General features: G+C 35.5%; 1 protein-coding gene across 10 annotated transcripts in view; it reads right to left on the bottom strand.

Moving 5' to 3' along the window:
* LOC117327809 (anoctamin-1-like) overlaps positions 1–21,225 on the bottom strand; it is a 57,081-nt gene that overhangs the window by 10,413 nt on the left and 25,443 nt on the right. For 6 of the 10 annotated variants that reach the window (XM_033885004.1, XM_033885007.1, XM_033884998.1 and 3 more), the window contains 18 exons: positions 19,363–19,407; positions 16,403–16,551; positions 15,121–15,239; positions 14,888–14,943; positions 14,227–14,330; positions 13,947–14,081; positions 12,778–12,938; positions 12,135–12,217; positions 9,952–10,023; positions 9,619–9,696; positions 9,129–9,338; positions 8,051–8,199; positions 7,797–7,851; positions 7,481–7,581; positions 6,712–6,848; positions 3,094–3,246; positions 2,738–2,790; positions 2,172–2,350 (listed from right to left, as the gene is read on the bottom strand). In XM_033885004.1, the coding sequence (XP_033740895.1) occupies positions 2,172–2,350; positions 2,738–2,790; positions 3,094–3,246; positions 6,712–6,848; positions 7,481–7,581; positions 7,797–7,851; positions 8,051–8,199; positions 9,129–9,338; positions 9,619–9,696; positions 9,952–10,023; positions 12,135–12,217; positions 12,778–12,938; positions 13,947–14,081; positions 14,227–14,330; positions 14,888–14,943; positions 15,121–15,239; positions 16,403–16,551; positions 19,363–19,407 (2,039 nt within the window). Of the gene's footprint in view, positions 1–2,171; positions 2,351–2,737; positions 2,791–3,093; positions 3,247–6,711; positions 6,849–7,480; positions 7,582–7,796; positions 7,852–8,050; positions 8,200–9,128; positions 9,339–9,618; positions 9,697–9,951; positions 10,024–12,134; positions 12,218–12,777; positions 12,939–13,946; positions 14,082–14,226; positions 14,331–14,887; positions 14,944–15,120; positions 15,240–16,402; positions 16,552–19,362; positions 19,408–20,526; positions 20,557–20,669; positions 20,676–21,225 lie in introns of all 10 variants that reach the window. The other 4 variants (XM_033885006.1, XM_033885008.1, XM_033885005.1 and 1 more) reach the window with 3 other exon arrangements.

The raw sequence follows: 21,225 nt of genomic DNA, 5'->3' as shown, positions 1-21,225 counted from the left end.
TTTTTAGCATATTTGACCCCTGTGACCTTGAATGAAAGTCAAGGTCATTCATTTGAACAAACTTGGTAGCCCTTCACCCCAGCATGCTACAGACCCAATATCAACTCCCTGGGACTCTTGGTTATTGAGAAGAAGTTGTTTAAAGATTTTGGCCTTTTTGACCCCTGTGACCTTGAATGAAGGTCAACGTTATTCATTTGAACAAACTTGGTAGCCCTTCACCCCAGCATGCTACAGGCCCAATATTAGGTCTCTGGGCCTTTTGGTTATTGAGAAGAAGTTGCTTAAATGGAAAGTTGACGCCGGACGGACGGCCGGCCGGCCGGACGGACGGACGACGGACGCCGCGCCACGGCATAAGCTCACTTGCCCTTCGGGCAGGTGAGCTAAAAATAAAGACAATAGTTTAAAATTAAGATTCCTTTATTCATTTTATGCTTTTAACAATTGACACAATTTTAAATTACATGATTCATGCATATGTATCATTATGTGACTGAGAGAAAAAAATAAAAAAGTCCCTCCCTCATCACATTTTTAGGTAGTAAAAAAAAAAAAAAAAGCCTCCCTCCCTCATCCTGTTTTGGAAAAATGTGCCTGAGAAACAAGACATTAATTTTGTTTGGCCTTATAATGATGCATTTACAGTTATTGAACATATTTGCCAAATATTAAAACATGTGTTTGTATTTATCTAACATCATGTAACAAGATATTGTCAAATACCCAAGGTTGATTGCACTACACTACACACACCCGCGGGTCAACTCAGTGAAAAATACTCGTTTCAATAGAGACGATATCATTGGCTGGGTCACATTTTCTGACGAGAATTTCAGCCAATCAGATTGAAGGTAACATTCGCTTTATAGAAGCTGCATATCAACAACAGTGGCAGCAAGTGATCTTGAAAATGTGTTTCAGAATTTTAATATAATCATGGTTTAAACCATTTAGCAGAATATTATTGTTACCCTTGTGTTTTCCTACAAATTAAAACAGGCCTAGGTGAAGAAAATGCTGTTGACCAGGAAGGCATTGTTCAGTTTCAATACTCTGTTTAGCTTATTGACACACAGATTACATGTTACACTCACTTGGGCTGTTCCCAACATCCAAAAACCATTGACTTGCACTAGGTTATACTTGTTTTAAACACTTAAGACCTGTAGGACTTGCCCACTATATGTTTATCAAAGAATCTGCATGCCTTCATGGTTGCAGCCATATTGTTACATGTACTTTTCAATCTTTCCCCCTCTAAACTGAAGAGTTTGTATTCTGAATGGGTTATATTAATTGGTTTCTATCTGTAGAGTGACAATTATCACTGAAACGAGGATTAATCACCGAGTTGACACACAGGTGTTTAGTGAAGCGTAACATAGTGCAACTAATTGTGGATATCAGACATAGGTAACAAAAGAATGTAAGATGTAAGGAAATCCAACTTTTTGTTTGAAGAAGTCGTTTTAAAACACCTGCAGTTCACTTCTAGATAAACGTGTACACTATACTAGAAATGAATAATTAAATTTTCGACCAATCAAAGCCACTTTGTTTTTCAGCTTGGTCGTCATGGCAATAAAACCTATACAGTAGTGTCTAGCATCCTCTCTAACAAATTTGGTCATAAATGACCAATCATTAAATTTTGACCAACCAAAGCTACTTTGTGCTTCAGCTTGGCTGTCATGGCAACAAAATCCATACAATAAGAGTATTCCCTTATACCTCTATAACAAAGTTTGGTTGGAATAGGCCAATAATGAAATTTTCAACCAATCAATGCCAATTTGTGCTTCAGCTTGGTTGTCACAACAATAAAACCTATACAGCCAAGTTCAGAAAGGAGCTCGTCGGACATCATTTGCTGATGACAGAAAGACAGAGAGACAGGGTGATTCTAGTTACCACCCTAACTTTGGGGTATAATTAAGTGGGTTTTACAAATGAACTATCATCATCTTCTCTAAATTTGACTGTTGTAGGTAACAAATGTCTCCACCAGCAGGATGTTCCCTGGACAAGCGACATACAGATTGGCAGATGGAGTGTAAACCTCCTGGGGATTAAATATACTCAGTCTTTGATAGGAAAGATGAATCTTTAGTGACAGTTCTTCAACCTAGAAATATTTTGGAGAACTAGTGCGAAGGTTAATGATTTACCTGCAGAATTCCACCAATTCACTACCAGCATAGTCAGGTCTGTTTTCAGGGCTGAAGTCTGTGGTGTTGAAGAAAGACAGGGTAGCATTTGTATAACCCCTGAGGGAGCCATCCGGACTGTAAGCTTGCTCGTACACCAGACGTGGAATGAAGTCGGATGTTAACGCAATGATGAATGCCTGGAGTATATTATATTTGTTACATTTAAGTCAAACTTATGATATATAAATTCAGGAATAGTTCATTTCATCAAAATCATCGAGCCATTTGTTGTTCAATTTAGGTCATAGTGACCTTACATTTCACACGATGATGTATTACACCCGACAATGGATTTCAAAAATAGCTTTTGATGACTGTTAAACAGAAATAATAGGAATAAATCTAAATACAAATAATGCTACAGATGGACGGAAAGGATAAAATTTAGAGGCATGCATATCATAACTAGACAGAAATCATCAGTATTGGAACTATTCAAGCTGCTGGTCATTGGTCTTGTTTTTAGAAGTCTATGTCCAGACTTTTGTCTGGTTTGTTGATGATTTTCAGTGTGAAGTACTTACATTTGAAATGATGGCAATCCTAGAAATTCCGTAGAGAATATTGTACCATACACCTGTAATAAAGTGACATGGTTAACATAAATATGAGATAGCTAACACCACCTGGTGAGGAAAGCCTGCTGGGGGTATCTTGTCAAACTCATCACATTCAAAGCTGACAAAACCTTTCTATCTTTTAAAGCTAGACAAGAGTAATATATGTTTTTTCAGAAGTTTTCATTTCCAAAATCAATCAAATGTTAATGAATGCTTAACTTACCTTATAATCATAGTTATAAATTATGTTAAGATTTCTTCTCATAGTAAAAAAAAAAAAATCTTGTGTATAAAATATGTATGGAATATGATCAACATACCAATGTTAGGAGTCCTCTCAGCCAGGGGACGACGAAGCTGGGTAATGAATTTGGCAGCATCAAAACGTATCTCCAGCAAGTTGTTGAGTAGAGCAAACAGAGGTCCGAGAGGGAAGGCAGCCACAAACAAGGTGAGAAACCCAAACTGTAATACTGTACAAACAAGGTCAAACAAGATCAGAAACCTAAACTGTAATACTGTACAAACAAGGTCAAACAAGGCCAGAAACCCAAACTGTAATATTGTACAAACAAGGTCAAACAAGGTCAGAAACCTAAACTGTAATACTGTACAAACAAGGTCAGAAACCCAAACTGTAATACTGTACAAACAAGGCCAAACAACGTCAGAAACCCAAACTGTAATACTGTACAAACAAGGCCAAACAAGGTCAGAAACCCAAACTGTAATACTGTACAAACAAGGTCAGAAACTCAAACTGTAATACTGTACAAACAAGGTCAGAAACTCAAACTGTAATACTGTACAAACAAGGTCAGAAACCCAAACTGTAATACTGTACAAACAAGGTCAGAAACTCAAACTGTAATACTGTACAAACAAGGTCAGAAACCCAAACTGTAATACTGTACAAACAAGGTCAGAAACCCAAACTGTAATACTGTACAAACAAGGTCAGAAACCTAAACTGTAATACTGTACAAACAAGGTCAGAAACCTAAACTGTAATACTGTACAAACAAGGTCAGAAACCCAAACTGTAATACTGTACAAACAAGGTCAGAAACCCAAACTGTAATACTGTACAAACAAGGTCAGAAACCTAAACTGTAATACTGTACAAACAAGGTCAGAAACCCAAACTGTAATACTGTACAAACAAGGTCAGAAACCCAAACTGTAATACTGTACAAACAAGGCCAAACAAGGTCAGAAACCCAAACTGTAATACTGTACAAACAAGGTCAGAAACCTAAACTGTAATACTGTACAAACAAGGTCAGAAACCAAAACTGTAATACTATACAAACAAGGTCAAACAAGGTCAGAAACCCAAACTGTCTTACTGTACAAACAAGGTCAGAAACCCAAACTGTAATACTGTCCAAACAAGGTCAGAAACCCAAACTGTAATACTGTACTAACAAGGCCAAACAAGGTCAGAAACCCAAACTGTAATACTGTACAAACAAGGTCAGAAACCCAAACTGTAATACTGTACAAACAAGGTCAGAAACCTAAACTGTAATACTGTACAAACAAGGTCAGAAACCCAAACTGTAATACTGTACAAACAAGGCCAAACAAGGTCAGAAACCTAAACTGTAATATACTGTACAAACAAGGTCAGAAACCTAAACTGTAATATACTGTACAAACAAGGTCAGAAACCTAAACTGTAATACTGTACAAACAAGGTCAGAAACCCAAACTGTAATACTGTACAAACAAGGTCAGAAACCCAAACTGTAATACTGTACAAACAAGGTCAGAAACCTAAACTGTAATACTGTACAAACAAGGTCAGAAACCCAAACTGTAATACTCTACAAACAAGGTCAGAAACCCAAACTGTCTTACTGTACAAACAAGGTCAGAAACCCAAACTGTAATACTGTACAAACAAGGTCAGAAACCTAAACTGTAATACTGTACAAACAAGGTCAGAAACCTAAACTGTAATACTGTACAAACAAGGTCAGAAACCTAAACTGTAATACTGTACAAACAAGGTCAGAAACCTAAACTGTAATACTGTACAAACAAGGTCAGAAACCTAAACTGTAATACTGTACAAACAAGGTCAGAAACCTAAACTGTAATACTGTACAAACAAGGTCAGAAACCTAAACTGTAATACTAATAAAAACCCAAACTGTCTTACTGTACAAACAAGGTCAGAAACCCAAACTGTAATACTGTACAAACAAGGTCAGAAACCTAAACTGTAATACTGTACAAACAAGGTCAGAAACCTAAACTGTAATACTGTACAAACAAGGTCAGAAACCTAAACTGTAATACTGTACAAACAAGGTCAGAAACCTAAACTGTAATACTGTACAAACAAGGTCAGAAACCTAAACTGTAATACTGTACAAACAAGGTCAGAAACCTAAACTGTAATACTGTACAAACAAGGTCAGAAACCTAAACTGTAATACTGTACAAACAAGGTCAGAAACCTAAACTGTAATACTGTACAAACAAGGTCAGAAACCTAAACTGTAATACTGTACAAACAAGGTCAGAAACCTAAACTGTAATACTGTACAAACAAGGTCAGAAACCCAAACTGTAATACTGTACAAACAAGGTCAGAAACCCAAACTGTAATACTGTACAAACAAGATCAGAAACCCAAACTAATACTGTACAAACAAGGTCAGAAACCTAAACTGTAATACTGTACAAACAAGGCCAAACAAGGTCAGAAACCCAAACTGTATTACTGTACAAACAAGGTCAGAAACCTAAACTGTAATACTGTACAAACAAGATCAGAAACCTAAACTGTAATACTGTACAAACAAGATCAGAAACCTAAACTGTAATACTGTACAAACAAGGTCAGGAACCCAAACTGTAATACTGTACAAACAAGGTCAGAAACCTAAACTGTAATACTGTACAAACAAGGTCAGAAACCTAAACTGTAATACTGTACAAACAAGGTCAGAAACCTAAACTGTAATACTGTACAAACAAGGTCAGAAACCCAAACTGTAATACTGTACAAACAAGGTCAGAAACCTAAACTGTAATACTGTACAAACAAGGTCAGAAACCTAAACTGTAATACTGTACAAACAAGGTCAGAAACCCAAACTGTAATACTGTACAAACAAGGTCAGAAACCCAAACTGTAATACTGTACAAACAAGGTCAGAAACCCAAACTGTAATACTGTACAAACAAGATCAGAAACCTAAACTGTAATACTGTACAAACAAGGTCAGAAACCCAAACTGTAATACTGTACAAACAAGGTCAGAAACCCAAACTGTAATACTGTACTAACAAGGCCAAACAAGGTCAGAAACCCAAACTGTAATACTGTACAAACAAGGTCAGAAACCCAAACTGTAATACTGTACAAACAAGGTCAGAAACCTAAACTGTAATACTGTACAAACAAGGCCAAACAAGGTCAGAAACCTAAACTGTAATATACTGTACAAACAAGGTCAGAAACCTAAACTGTAATATACTGTACAAACAAGGTCAGGAACCCAAACTGTAATACTGTACAAACAAGGTCAGAAAACTAAACTGTAATACTGTACAAACAAGGCCAAACAAGGTCAGAAACCCAAACTGTATTACTGTACAAACAAGGTCACACAAGGTCAGAAACCCGAACGGTATTGCTGTACAAACAAGGTCAGAAACCGAAACTGTAATACTGCACAAACAAGGTCACACAAGGTCAGAAACCTGAACGGTATTGCTGTACAAACAAGGTCAGAAACCCAAACTGTAATACTGTAACGGTATAAAATATAACATAAAATATGTCTGATAACATTAACATTTGAATGAATATGTTTTAACGTTAAATGATTTTTCTTACATACCTATTGATTTGAATTCTGGGGAAATATTCCCTACCATGGTATTTTACAGTTAACCATACACATTAAGTTCAGGCTTACCCATTTCCAGGTACTCGTGGAAAAGTGCCGCTGTGGACGTAGCATCCAATTTGTAGTCCTTCTCCCAAGGTGTCCTTGACATTTTCTTCTCTTTACTTTCTTTCCAAATCATTCTTTTTATCCATTTAATAATTTTCCTGATAAAGATTTGTTAAATAAAAGAATCAGTTATTACTTTGTAACATAAAACATTAAACACAAAACAAGAAAGTTTATATTCGTTAGTTTTAATTTGAATAAATGTGTATGTAATATGGCAAGTTTAGCAACACCAGTGTAAACAATGTTACATTGTCAATTTAATAACTTCTTGTAAACAAGACAGAAAAATATCACATGCTATTCAGAACTAGACTTTTCTGTCTCATCTGAGCTGACTGGCACATTGATACATTTAGCGCTAAGCAGCATCATAACCAAAATGACATTTCCAACACATAACCACAATGGAGGTAATTCAGCTAATTAAAGAATATGAAAATGAAAATGGTTTTACAATAGTCTTCATATAATTAAAGAAAATGTACCCATTATAATTCATGTGTTCAAACCGATTGGTCTCAGGCTGAGAAAAATATCAACCACATTCAGGTAATAAATTTGCTATCTGTAGATAGATAGCTGATCAACTGTAGTATGTGACCACTGTCATTCCAATAATTTGGTGACTGTAGATGACAAGGGTGTATGAGATATGGACCGGTCTAAGTGACATCAATTTGTCTGTTTTTATCAAAACTTAGTATAAGCGAGCAAATGTTTTACTTACGGCAGAAGGACCTCCGTACAGTTGTTCATGATGAGTTGTTTACCAGTCATGATGATGGCCAGTTGTATACAAAGCTCGATTAGGCATCCTCCAGACCCACACTACAACAAGCCATGATAGCAAATCTTTAATCACTTAATATTCTATCATAACTCATTGATTTCCTGCAGTGGTTTTGAATATCAAACCAAAATGACTACTTTTCACCCCCACTTCCTCTCTCATTCCAAATATATAGTTGACCTAATTATAATGATTTGTAAACTTGTGATCTCTCTCCTGTCTAAGGATACTGAGATCTGCTGATACAACTCACCTCCTCCTGACGACCACCAAACAGGTGATTGTACTTTCCTGGCCTGCCTAGGATTCTGGAACAGATAAACAAGTCTAATGAGACAAAGACAATGATCATTATATTTTATTCAATTCCCAACTATATACAAAGCAAATTCAGATAAGTAATTTTCAATTATGTTTTTGTTTGTCATAAAATCTATCTATTCTTTTCTTAAAATCAAACTGAGAGAGAGGAACAATATTTCGCATTAAGAAGAATTTTGTGATTACCTGCCCTTGAAGAATGCAATGTAAACAATGGAGGAGTAGTAATTGACAAACTGGAGGGCAAAGAGCTTAATAGTTATACTGTCGTCATAGTCCTTCTGGGTACGGATAGTCTCTTGGTCTGTCAGCCAGAACGCAACTCGGGTATAGATCTGAGGGAGAAACACACAAAATCATCATATGTAGATAAATAAAGACCCTTTAATGAATACAAACCCCTTATCATGTTTAGTACAAACCCATCATTTTGATGAATATGAAGTCTAACAATATTAAAAATAACCTTTACAATGTTGAGTATAAACCCTCACCATGTTGAGTATAAACCCTTACCATGTTCAGTATAAACCCTTACCATGATGAGTATAAACCCTTACCATGTTAAGTATAAACCCTTACTATGTTGAGTATAAACCCTTAAGATATTGAGTATGAAACCTTACCATGTTGAGTATGAAACCTTACCATGTTGAGTATAAACACTTACCCTGTTGAGTATGAAACCTTACCATGTTGAGTATGAACCCTTACCATGTTGAGTATAAACCCTTAAGATATTGAGTATGAACCCTTACCATGTTGAGTATAAACCCTTACCATATTGAGTATAAACACTTACCATGTTGAGTATAAACCCTTACTATGTTGAGTATAAACCCTTACCATATTGAATATAAACACTTACCCTGTTGAGTATGAACACTTACCATATTGAGAATGAAACCTTACAATGTTGAGTATAAACACTTACAATGTTGAGTATAAACACTTACCATGTTGAGTATAAACCCTTACCATGTTGAGTATAAACCCTTACCATGTTGAGTATAAACCCTTACGATATTGAGTATGAAAACTTACCATACTGAGTATAAACCCTTACAATGTTGATTATAAACCCTTACCATGTTGAGTATAAACCCTTACCGTGTTGAGTATAAACTCTTACCACATTGAATATAAGCCCTTACCATGTTGAGTATAAACACTTACCATGTTGAGTATGAGCCCTTATCCTGTTGAGTATGAACCTTTACCATGTTGAGTATAAACCCTTACCATTTTGAGTATAAACACTTACCATGTTGAGTATGATGATGAATAGCAGGTTCAAACAGGCAGCAGTAATGGTAGTAACCACACTAGCGTTCTGGTAGATAAGAGCTTTAGTGGAGGCCAATGTTGAGTTGTCTGTCTTTTTGCTGTCCTCTCTGGTAAATGCCTGCAGTGCAGCTAACAGGGCGACACGGTACGCTATCACACCTACCACAGCACTGATGGCTAGCAACCCCTGTAGATGTATGGTGTTACATTAAAGTGGTCGATAACAACTTTTTATTGACCATATTTATAATAATATCAGGCAGCTATTCCTCTCAATATCTTAGCATTTTTAACGATTCTCATTAGAGCTGCATATTTTCTTTAGTTAAGTTTGTGTAACTGTTTGTAGCTTGTATTTGTCAGAACATAAAGTTAACAATATAGAGTTTTCAATATAACATATCAGACTCACCACTTTATAAGTTATCACAGATAATGTTTGAGTGTAACACTAGATACAAACATACCATGAATAACATAACAGAATAGGAAGCCAGGAAGACAGGGAATCTTTTTCTCCAAAACGGCATGTACGGTTCCTTCATCTGTGATAAAAATAATACGATATCTGACAGCAGTGTATTATTTAATTCAGGTGAATGTGCTTTCTAAAAAAATCTAAATTCATTGATGGTTATGAGTAAACTTTTTTTCTGGTATAATACATTCGGAAAAATTATTTTGACCAAAAACAATGTCTTTTTTTTCCCCCAAATTTTCTTACTGACTAGTTTTGCTTTTCTCGTTTATACAAAGTCGGTGAATTATCAGCCTCCTACTATATATCCAGGTGACCTTACCCCTGTCACTGGATGGATCTTGTAGGTATCACAGTTTGCAAGTTTGGCAAGATATTCTGGTCGTGGTGGTTGCTGAAAAAAGAAAGAACATTTCAGGTTATACACAATAAAACCAAGCAAAACCTATTAAATTAAGAAAACTAAATTCATAAGAATATCATCAAATTAACCTCGACTAAACAATTCAGTAAATTACAGTTACCCACAAAATGTCAAGTTATATGACATTAATACACAGATGATCAATAAATCCAATGGATACTAATTGACGTCTTATTTGATAAGCGGTGTCAATTGGATCTGGTGACACCTATTTATTATTTCATTGCGTCTCGTTTACTGATTTATAATGATATCACTAATTTTATATCAATATTCACATGTGTTCAAAAAGGCCATGTGACTAATTTGACCAATGATATTGTCCATTTTAAGGGGTAAAATCAACAGCCATTATTTCAACTGATAATATAACTTGCCTAATTTAGAAATTTAGAAATTAAATATATAATAATGATACTGCTTCCTGTATTAGAAATATTTGATACCCAAATCCGATAAATTGTATTCAAAAGAAATATTACACCTGAAATGTGGATATACATGTTACAGTATCATTATGCTGCATGGAAACTGAATACAGAGCACCCCGCTTATTTGCATAGCCCTTTTTCCATGACAAAATATGCAAATAACCGGAGTATTCGTATAGGCGGAGTTGGGTATATTGGCCCCTCTTATACACTATGTAGATCGTCAGGTAGGTACTCAAAACGGGCGCTATATGATTGTTTACGTTATTTGCATTAAAAACATATTTTAAAAAAAACATTATTTAAAATATAAGAGTAAATACGAAATAAATGGGTTGTTATTCTTTGTAAATGTACAAATATTTGTATATACATTTGTACTTCATCGTTTACTACTTGTCACTCCGAGTCTGTGGGTCCGAAATCGGTCATACACGCGTGGGTTGGCACTACGATGTACAATGTGATCGTTTCAATAAACATTCATTATCGTCTTGAGATGTGTTTTGTTCCTGCTATGAGTATATTAGTTGTTTGATCATAGATGATGAACTGCTTAAGCAATAGACTGTCTTGAATGACCGTGAGATGTGTATTGTCGTTTGGGTTTGTTTTGGAAAATGGCGCACACACACAAAGAGTTGTCGTTCCTTACACATATGCCCCCACAATGCAACGCGCCTAGTAAACAATCATGGCGATCGCAACCTGCCTCAGCGAGTGTTCAAGTGCACAGAACACAGGTTTGGATCGATGCTATAATAAATAAACAAATCTCATCAAAAGATGAGACATATCAATATTTTATTCAGTAATTCTTCTTCACAATGCTACTGATATGGTCTGGATAATAACTAAATGTCGATATCGATGCATCGAACATAACCTGTTTTGACGAAGTGGGAACCAATGATTAGATAACGTTGTAAATCGTGTCGAATCAATATGTAAGTTAAAAACACTTTTCATAAACTTTTATTACGGGAAAATCACAAAAGCACCCTAAAATCAATTAAATTTTTTCGATTTTTTGGAATTTTTATATGCATATAAGCGGGAGTCGGTGTTTTAGTCGATGCAAATACACGGGATTAAAATACAAAGATAAAGAAGAAAAAAATCGGGACCTGAGAATTTTATGCAAATAAGCGGGATATTCAAATAACCGATATGCAAATAAGTGGGCTCCTCTGTATCTAAATTATCACTTAACATACATAGAGAAAAGAACCAGTTTTTTTTTTGTGTGTGTACAGCACTCAATCTCAGTAGTTCTGAAGTGTTGGTTAGAGGGACTGACTTTTGGTATGTGACACACTGCCTAATCTCGAAGAAGACTGTAGATAGAGCCTGAACAACTTTTTTCTTTGATGTGGGTCAAAGGTCACAACGTAGGTCAGAGTGACCTACTTTAGGTTTGTGATACACCACCTTATTTAGGTGATTTCATGCGCCCCAAATGTGAAGTGCCAATGTGGGATTCAATGCGGGACATTGAGTGTGGACAAGATAATACGCAGAAGGACAGCAGGAAGATGGACACAACACAAAACTACAGTCCTGTCTTCCCCCTCTCCTAGTGTCTGTTGAGGGACTAATAAATATCATGATTAAGACAGTCCAAAACAGATAGCTAAAAACCAAACTTACTTCTTCACGATGAAAATCTGTCAGATCCCATCTATATTGTAACGTAGCTTCTTTTCTTTTCCAAAACTCCAAAAACAATGTGCCTTAAGAAAACAAGAGTAAATATTTTTTTATTTCTACATTCTTCAATGCTGTGGGCAGCCTTGACAGTATTTTATTGTAAGGCGTGATTTATAAAGATAAATACACAACGACAAAAATAGTGATTAAATGATTAATGAAATTAAGTATATGGGATCAAATATGGAAGTTTACAGAATTACATAATAGTTAAAGATGTACATTGGACTATATAGGAAAATATAAAAACAGGGCATAGAAAGGAAAGGCTTTCCAGTGTCATGTATATAAAAACAAGCAGGTTATCTTCATTTATCAAACTTGACGAGGGATACATTTATGGCAAAAATACATCAGGCTCTTGCAAATGATGTAAAAAGGCGAGATTCATTTAAAAAATATCTTTGATGACAGGTGGACTACCGAGGATCATGACACAGCATTGTTTTATAAAAACTTTAGCCTCGCTGTATACAGACGACGCCAACAAGACAGGTATACCAACAGGTCACCTGGACTTAGTCCTGGCAAGCTAAATATAATTTCCATTGTGAAATCAATTAATGTTATCAAAGTTAATTACCCCAAAATGCCATAAATATAGCAAAGAACACTGTTCCTCCATTATCAAAGATGCGACTGGCTTTGGCATTGGAGCACGTATCACTGAGGCTCCAGTAAGGGCACTGGTAGTCACACAATGGGCACATGGTGAAGTTATTCTTCTTATCACAAATCTCAACTCTGTAATAACAAATACAGACACAACAATGAAAAAATATATAAACAATAACAGTCTTCACAAGTATTTGTACACTTGTATAACTACATCTCATTGGGCATGAAACTCATGAAACTATACAACTGTAAAATGAAGACTTTGACAAAAGTTTGATAAATGCATGATCATTTCTAGCAATTCAGGACGTGGATGTAAAAATTTCTACCCTTTCCTTTCATTAATTTTTACAATATCATAACCTCGGATTTGTGTGGTTATAAAGTTCTTTAAATGTAAATATTGACACAAGATGCTAAACCATGTATGCTGAACCATAGCATATGCAGTAACCTTTACGTTTGGTATGTGGTAACCTTTGGTCGACCTCTGTGGTATACAGTTACCTTTGTGTTTGGTATGTAATAACCTTGGGTCGACCTATGTGGTATACAGTAGTAACCATGGGTCGACCTCTGTGGTATACAGTAACCTTTACGTTTGGTATGTGGTAACCTTGGGTCGATCTCTGTTGTATATTGTAACCTTTGTGTTTGGTATGTGGTAACCTAAGGTTGACCTCTGTGGTATACAGTTACCTTTGTGTTTGGTATGTGGTAACCTTGGTTGACCTCTGTGGTATACCGTAGTAACCTTGGGTTGACCTCTGTGGTATACAGTAACCTTTGTGTTTGGTATGTAGTAACCTTGGGTCAACCTCTGTGGCATGCAGTAACCTTTGTGTTTGGTATGTAGTAACCTTGGTCGACCTCTGTGATATACAGTAGTAACCTTGGTCGACCTCTGTGGTATACAGTAGTAATCTTGGTCGACCTTTGTGGTATACAGTAACCTAGGTGTGTGGTATGTAGTAACCTTGGTCGACCTCTGTGATATACAGTAGTAATCTTGGTCGACCTTTGTGGTATACAGTAACCTAGGTGTGTGGTATGTAGTAACCTTGGTTCGACCTCATAGAGTATTTGGTATATTGTGTAAAGTTTAACCTCCCTGTGTTATAAAGTAATACTTACGCCGGGTAGCTGGAGCCTGAGATAGCACAGCCATAGATAAACACAATGAGTCCAACAATAGATGCGGGGATCAACATCTGGGTGTAGAATCCAAGCCAGGTAAAGTAGAGTCCGATCTTTTCACCAAAGTAACTCCTTTAAAACACCAAACCAATAGTTACATTTTCTATGATTATTAATGGAGACATAGGTTAAAATTTTTGTAGTTACATTTTTTCTGAAGTTGGTTCAATAATTTCCAATATAAAATTTAGTGTACAACACCAATATAATGACAAACCTGACATGATCCAGGGGCTGGAACTTGAAGAAACATTTGAGGTTAGCCCAGTGGTCATACAGTCGCTTTCTCTCGTTCTCAGCTGATCCAGCCTTCCAATGGCCCTATAATAACATTCAAAGGATGACTTACAACAAGGACAGTGAGTACTGGTCTGACAATCTATTATATCCAAAAGGGCCATAACTCCATCAAACAGGGCAATGACAAATATGAAAATGCTTTGTAACATGTTATATGTATAATGAAGCTATTTCAGCACATTAAGTATAGCCATGACCCCATAGGCATGACCCCAGAGATATGACCTCGTACCATAATGCAGAAACATCGGAGTTGGGTCAGACAGACAAACAGGTAAACTTATTTCCCAGATTAACCAGCAGGAGACTGACAGGGAGAGCATATGTCTGTATGAACTTTCTACAGGTGTTATTTAATGACTTGCATAATTTGCAGTGTTGCCTCATTTGCATAGGTAATTTGTAACCAAATTAAAGCAAAAGAGACTTGAAGACTCTGCTACAATTTACAGAAAGAAACCTTTTCTCTCCTACAATTTACAGAAAGAAACCTAAGTCAAGCCATACATCATGCTGTAAGAGTTGAAAAACAGTAGATCAATGCATCTCTGAATCCGATAGTCTTAAAGCTGAATTACCTCATGCAGGGGATAAGCAGCAGTGTAGTATTCATCTGCGATCATTTTGTTAATACCTGTAAAATAAAACCATATCTGTTATATAGCAACAAAAGATCCAGAAGAAAGCCTTATACATTGAAGTTTGTTTTAAACAATAAGAGGTGAGCTAAAAATTAGCTATTAGCAGAATTTTTTGAGTTTTAAGATGTTGATTTTTTGATGTTAGGATACAGATTGTTATAATTACCCACCAAAGGCATACTCGTGGTTTTTGTCATCTGAAAATGCCTTCCTTCGGAGTATGAAATTAACAATGCGGGTCCTTGCCACTGATGAGAAGAAAGATTCCCGATCCTCTGGGATATCGTATCTGAATTCACAATAAATACATCTTATACATTATATGAAGGACACTCCAAACACGAGTGGTGAAAAAAATACATTTATGGTGGAATATATGCATCATCATCAAAAGGTGTCAATGAACAACAAATTGACGTCACTTCAATCCCTATTGTAGGCTATAGCTAGCTATAACCCAAAATCCTGCATGAAGCTGCAAAAATAATGTCCCCTGTAATGTTCCGATGCAAATTTAAAACTGTCAGTAGCAACTGTCTCAATAACTCTCAGAAAAGTAGCTGTATGATAATAACTGGTGCACGATTTGAATGTGATGATTGGGTTGATGAAATATTTTACAAAATTCAGAATGAAAGTGCAGGAGTTGCCAAAAATGATTCTGTCAATAGACAGACAAGATGGTGGAGGCTGGACATACAAACTGATTCCTGGATACTGCTTTGAAATTAGCTTTGTTTTAGAGGTTAGAACAGGATACTGCCTTAACTCTGTTGTAGAGGTAATAACAGGATACGGCCTTAACTTTGTTGTAGGGGTAAGTGTAGGATTCTACCTTAACTTTGTTGTAGAGGTAATAACAGGATACGGCCTTAACTCTGTTGTAGAGTAATTGTAGGACACTGCCTTAACTCTGTTGTAGAGTAATTGTAGGACACTGCCTTAACTTTGTTGTAGGGGTAATTGTAGGACACTGCCTTAACTCTGTTGTAGAGTAATTGTAGGACACTGCCTTAACTTTGTTGTAGGGGTAAGTGTAGGACACTGCCTTAACTCTGTTGTAGAGTAAGTGTAGGACACTGCCTTAATTTTGCTGTAGGGGTAAGTGTAGGATACTACCTTAATTTTGCTGTAGGGGTAAGTGTAGGACACTGCCTTAACTTTGTTGTAGGGGTAAGTGTAGGACACTGCCTTAACTTTGTTGTAGGGGTAAGTGTAGGACACTGCCTTAACTTTGTTGTAGGGGTAAGTGTAGGACACTGCCTTAATTGTGATGTAGGGGTAAATGTAGGATACTGCCTTAACTTTGTTGTAGAGTAATTGTAGTATACTGCCTTAACTTTGTTGTAGGGGTAAGTGTAGGACACTGCCTTAACTTTGTTGTAGAGGTAAGTGTAGGATTCTACCTTAAAGTTAATGATACTGGTTATTTTGTAGTAGGACTACACTTACAAGTATTCCTTGCTCCTTGAGTAGGGCAAGGTAAACCTCCTCTGTATGGGTGGCATCACCTCCTTGTCCAGCTCAAAAGGAGCAAACAGTTTCTTCACCATGCCAGTCAAGGTGGCCCACAGTCTTGCACTCATAGCTTTCATGGGATTCTGTTTGTGTAATGAAATCAACATAATTTTAGATTTTGAAGTAACTGACTTGTTTATTGTCTTAAAGGTCAATAGCACTAAATGAACAATAATTTTCTTCAACTTTACATTATTTCCATCAACTAACATTATTCACTTAATTAAACAATACAGTAAATTTGTTTGTACACAACTGTAACATACATTTAAAAAAGGAAGAACAAATTCCTTTCAGAAATAGTAACACTGCATTATAATAAAGCTTGATTTGTTTTTATAAATTGTATAACAAAAAACTCTTGACTATTTATCATTAAATTGCAGGGTTTTATAAAATAACTTCGAGAACAGATGAATCAAATTAGAAAATGGATGAGTCTCAAAAGTTTACACAGAATGGACAAGTCTCTCATGTAGACCAGATACCCATAATTATTGTAGTTAAGGAATAAATTATTGCCACTAGTTAACAAGGAGGTGTCTGAGGAGTTAACGAGAAAGGAAGACAAGGGTTGAGCAGCATTGACACAGGTATACAGAGGTCATGTTTCTCATGTGACAAAACTCAAGCTGGGCAGGAAAACACAAACCGTTTCCAATGTATCAGTTAGCGTAACAAAACCATCTCATCATTAAACAACTTCAAACATTCTATGTTCAGCAAATGAACATTTCTAGCTGACACACCACATTTACAAAATATTCCGGGAGCTCCATGTCACGAACACAAGTTCATTATATTTTTCTTTCAGCCATTCACTAAACAAGGGCAATTTCTAAGCCTTCAAAACTTCCAATTTTACATTATTTTTTTGCACATCAATATTTCAAATGATCCTCGTTTCCTACAAAGTAATTCTAAAGCAGGTGAACAATCTCATAGATATCTGTTCCATTTAATATGTCAATTATGAAACTAGTTAATAACCCCTCTATTCATTCTAAAAGCAATTTAACTTCCCTGTATAATAAAGAAATGGTGAAGAATATTTTTGACATGCACCTCCAGGTAAATTGCATCATTACTCATTATAAAATACCTATTAAAGAAAGAAACTATAAGAGACACCAAGAATTTCTCTAGACTGATTCATATCTGAAGCTTTCTGAATACACATTGCATAATAATTTTTTTTTAAATAATTTTTTTTTCAAATGTGCATTTGACAAACATTGAAAATCAAACCAAGTGCCTTTAAATTCATGCAACATAATGAGAATTCATACAAGTCTGAAAGACACTGTGTATAGTCAGTAAACAAGTGGCCAAGCAGGAAATCAGTAGTAAGTTAATTGACTGATTGATGGGCCTCTAGATCACTAGTCTTAACCAATCGATCTAGATAGAAGATCTCTCTAGCCAAGTAGTATACATTGTGACTAGTAGTATTTTGCAGATTTACATAATCTCCCTACAGTGAAGAACTTGTCTTCAAATTCCAGGGGTTACTGCAATGCTTTCACAAGTAAACCCAAGGATAAGTATTATTCCCTATTCCCTAAATGGGTGTCAATATAAGAGAGAGGATGATCTACTAAATTCATTCCAAAGCCTCCACTTTCAAACCCACCTGAACATCTGGATCACTAGTTCAATGCTTAACTGATCAAGCTAAAGAGGAGATCTCTCTAGCCAAGCAGTAAATTGTGGCTAGTATTTACCAGGGTTACAATCTCCTCCTAATCAATCGAGCGCAAGAGGTCCGGGTTGGATTCCTTGTGGAAGCATTGAAATGAATTAAATTAGTCAGGCTTGTTCAAGTTATGATGTAGCTTTCAGTTATAACTTACCAAGCTCAAGAATGACAGAGCTTAACATCCTTATTCCAGTTATAACTGAGACTGATGGAGCATTCAGTTATAACTTACCAAGCTCAAGAATGACAGGGCTTAACATCCTTATTCCAGTTATAACTGAGACTAATGGAGCATTCAGTTATAAACAAGTCTAAGAATGATGGGGCTTACGTAACATCCTCTATAAGTTATGTTATGTTGTAAGTTATATATCAATGTCTAGGGTAAGTTTCAATGTAAAATTTCTACATTAACACCAGGCTGAAAATTACCTTTGACATGATTGATTTTGGGTTTATAAAGGTAATTTTTTTGTTGATAATCTGGACAAATAATGGTCATTAATGTTAACTTCTAAATGATAACTTGGATTTTATCCTTCACAAAGTTAACATGTCAAACATGATTAAAGTTGTGTTCCTCTAACAGTGTATATACAGACTTGTATGAATCCTCAACCAACAATAAACTACAATAAAAGTAAAACAATACTCAAAATAACACAGGCAAACATGGAACAAAACACTAACAAATCTGGTGTATCATGGAACAGAGAAATATTATCTGACAAATGTGACACCATAGGCTAATATACTGTGTGCTAGTTATGTAAACTCTAGTTATTAATACTCGTAACCTAAGGTTTAGTTACAATTCAATCAATTTAATTGACTCTTGGCCTTATGACCCATTAATAAAAATGATATACAATACATATTCACGAGTGAGACAGCAAATACTGAATCATCTGCATTAAATAAGTGATATATTCTTCTTTCTCTTGACCTGTGTACCATTTTACAACACACCAGTACCAGTGTATTGTGAAATGGCTGCCTGGTCCAGGATAAGCCGTGTTTATCAGCCCAGTGTGGATGTCACTATACATACTATACTGGAACACAATCTACAAAAGCATTGACATAAGGTACAGGTGATCTGAGTACTGGTGACAAGGTCCCAACATGCATGTCAACTTAAAGCCCACCATGGTAATGCCTAAAACCAAAACAGGACAACTTGTTCCCATCATACCAAGAACTGGTCAAAAGCAGACTCCTCGCCCTTACGATAAACTTCCTAAAACAAGCAAAGAGCACTGGTGAAAAGTCATAGAGAAAGGGGACACAGTGTACCTGGAACTGTACCATAACCTCTGACACCAAAGTATATCCTTTCCAAGAATCCTTCCATACATTTTTTTATACATTTTATTCTAAGAACTGTCAATTTCTAGATGAAATTATTTTTTGAAATCAACAACCTCAGTTTAGTTAATTGTAATCAAACAATTCTGGTTCTTTTTGACTACTGTCATATAAATGGCCAGTCTGTTAAACCATGGCTTCAGTTCACATTATATTTTTTAAACCTTTAGAGAAGCATATTGATGGAAAAGGATACTCATTGGTGTAAAGAAAGGAGATCTAATGTGTACAGTGATAAATGTCAGAGAAGGAAACCGAAATATCTTGGAATGAGAATTACTATATATCATCTGAATCTTATCTAAACTTCATATTAAATTCTGTAAGATACTCAAAGCAGCACATCAACACAAGAAGCTCACAAAGACCAGGTTTGACCCAAAGCCAAGTATAACCCAACAGATAACCAAAATGGCTATTGGACATGTTCAAAGACTCAAAACTTTTGTGTCAAAAAGGATTTGGAGTCATAATGGATTTTTTAATCCTGATACCTGCTGCTTTGTAAGAAACATTTATCATACAGAAATAAAGATGTTAAAACAAATCACACACATAAATTAAAAAGATTTGTTCCGAGTTAATTGCATTAACTTACATCCATTACTATATCTCGTGCAGACTCACGCTAAAAGAACAGCAATGTGCCTAGTTACATGTTATATCTATAAGACTTTAGACATGTACATACACGCCACTTTCATAACAGTATAGGGTGTTGGCAGGGGCTACCAATCTCAATAACTTCTCCATGTCCAAATATGGAATCAATCAAATCTTTTCTTTCAAACAGACACTTTTTTCATTGAATGCATCTGCAAATATTATTACTCTTTTGATATAATAATAAATGGAAATTACAAAACCTTATTTGTTACCAAAATGTCCCAAACAACCACTAATAATAATACATAAATGGGCAAATGATTTCCATTATCACATGGAGAAATTTAGAGAGATTTGGTCCAATACTTTCAAACAAGGATCTCACCCATTCTCCTGTCCAAGAATTATATAATTGCTACAGACAGAAACAGAATAAGTCACGCAAGAGAGGACAACGTTTATCAATGTTTAGTATTGTAGTACAGGTGATATATATAGAAATACAACTACCGGACATTATATATATACCTGACTCTGTGTGGTAGGAAAAAGAAAATCAATCCTGATTATTATGATAAAAGTATATCTGTATGAGATGGTAATCCATGTAAAATATGATAGTAATCGATAATACTTTTAAATATTCAAAAATCTTAACAAAATTGATGTTTTTCATAGATGATGATAAAAGGATATATCTTATAAATGACAATAATTTGCTAATTGTGGAAAAAGTAGAGTCCTGATATACATTTGTAGGTAGAAATGATAAAAAATATCTGTTGATGAAATACTGAATAAAAACAATTTTTAGTTAAAGAACAGCTAGGTTGTTAACTGAGGAAAAATGGTTCAGCCACGCTTAAATTATAAATCTGATCACAGACATTTATAATGAATTCATGTTTTCTAAAGGAAGTTTTATTTTGAAATTACTGCAGAGAGAAATGTAAAAAGCACAAATAGTTTAAAGTCATCTCAGATCAAGATGATTTGGAATCAAAGCAACACTCAACCAGAAACTGTCAGTAATCATAATTCTGATATTTTTAATTTAGGTTTTTTCTTGTTAGTTCCAACACCA

Source organism: Pecten maximus, chromosome 5 (assembly GCF_902652985.1).
Source record: "Pecten maximus chromosome 5, xPecMax1.1, whole genome shotgun sequence".
In the NCBI taxonomy this organism is placed as follows: Eukaryota; Metazoa; Mollusca; class Bivalvia; order Pectinida; family Pectinidae; genus Pecten; species Pecten maximus.
Note: the sequence above shows the minus strand (reverse complement) of the source record. Positions and strands in the feature narration are given on the sequence as shown.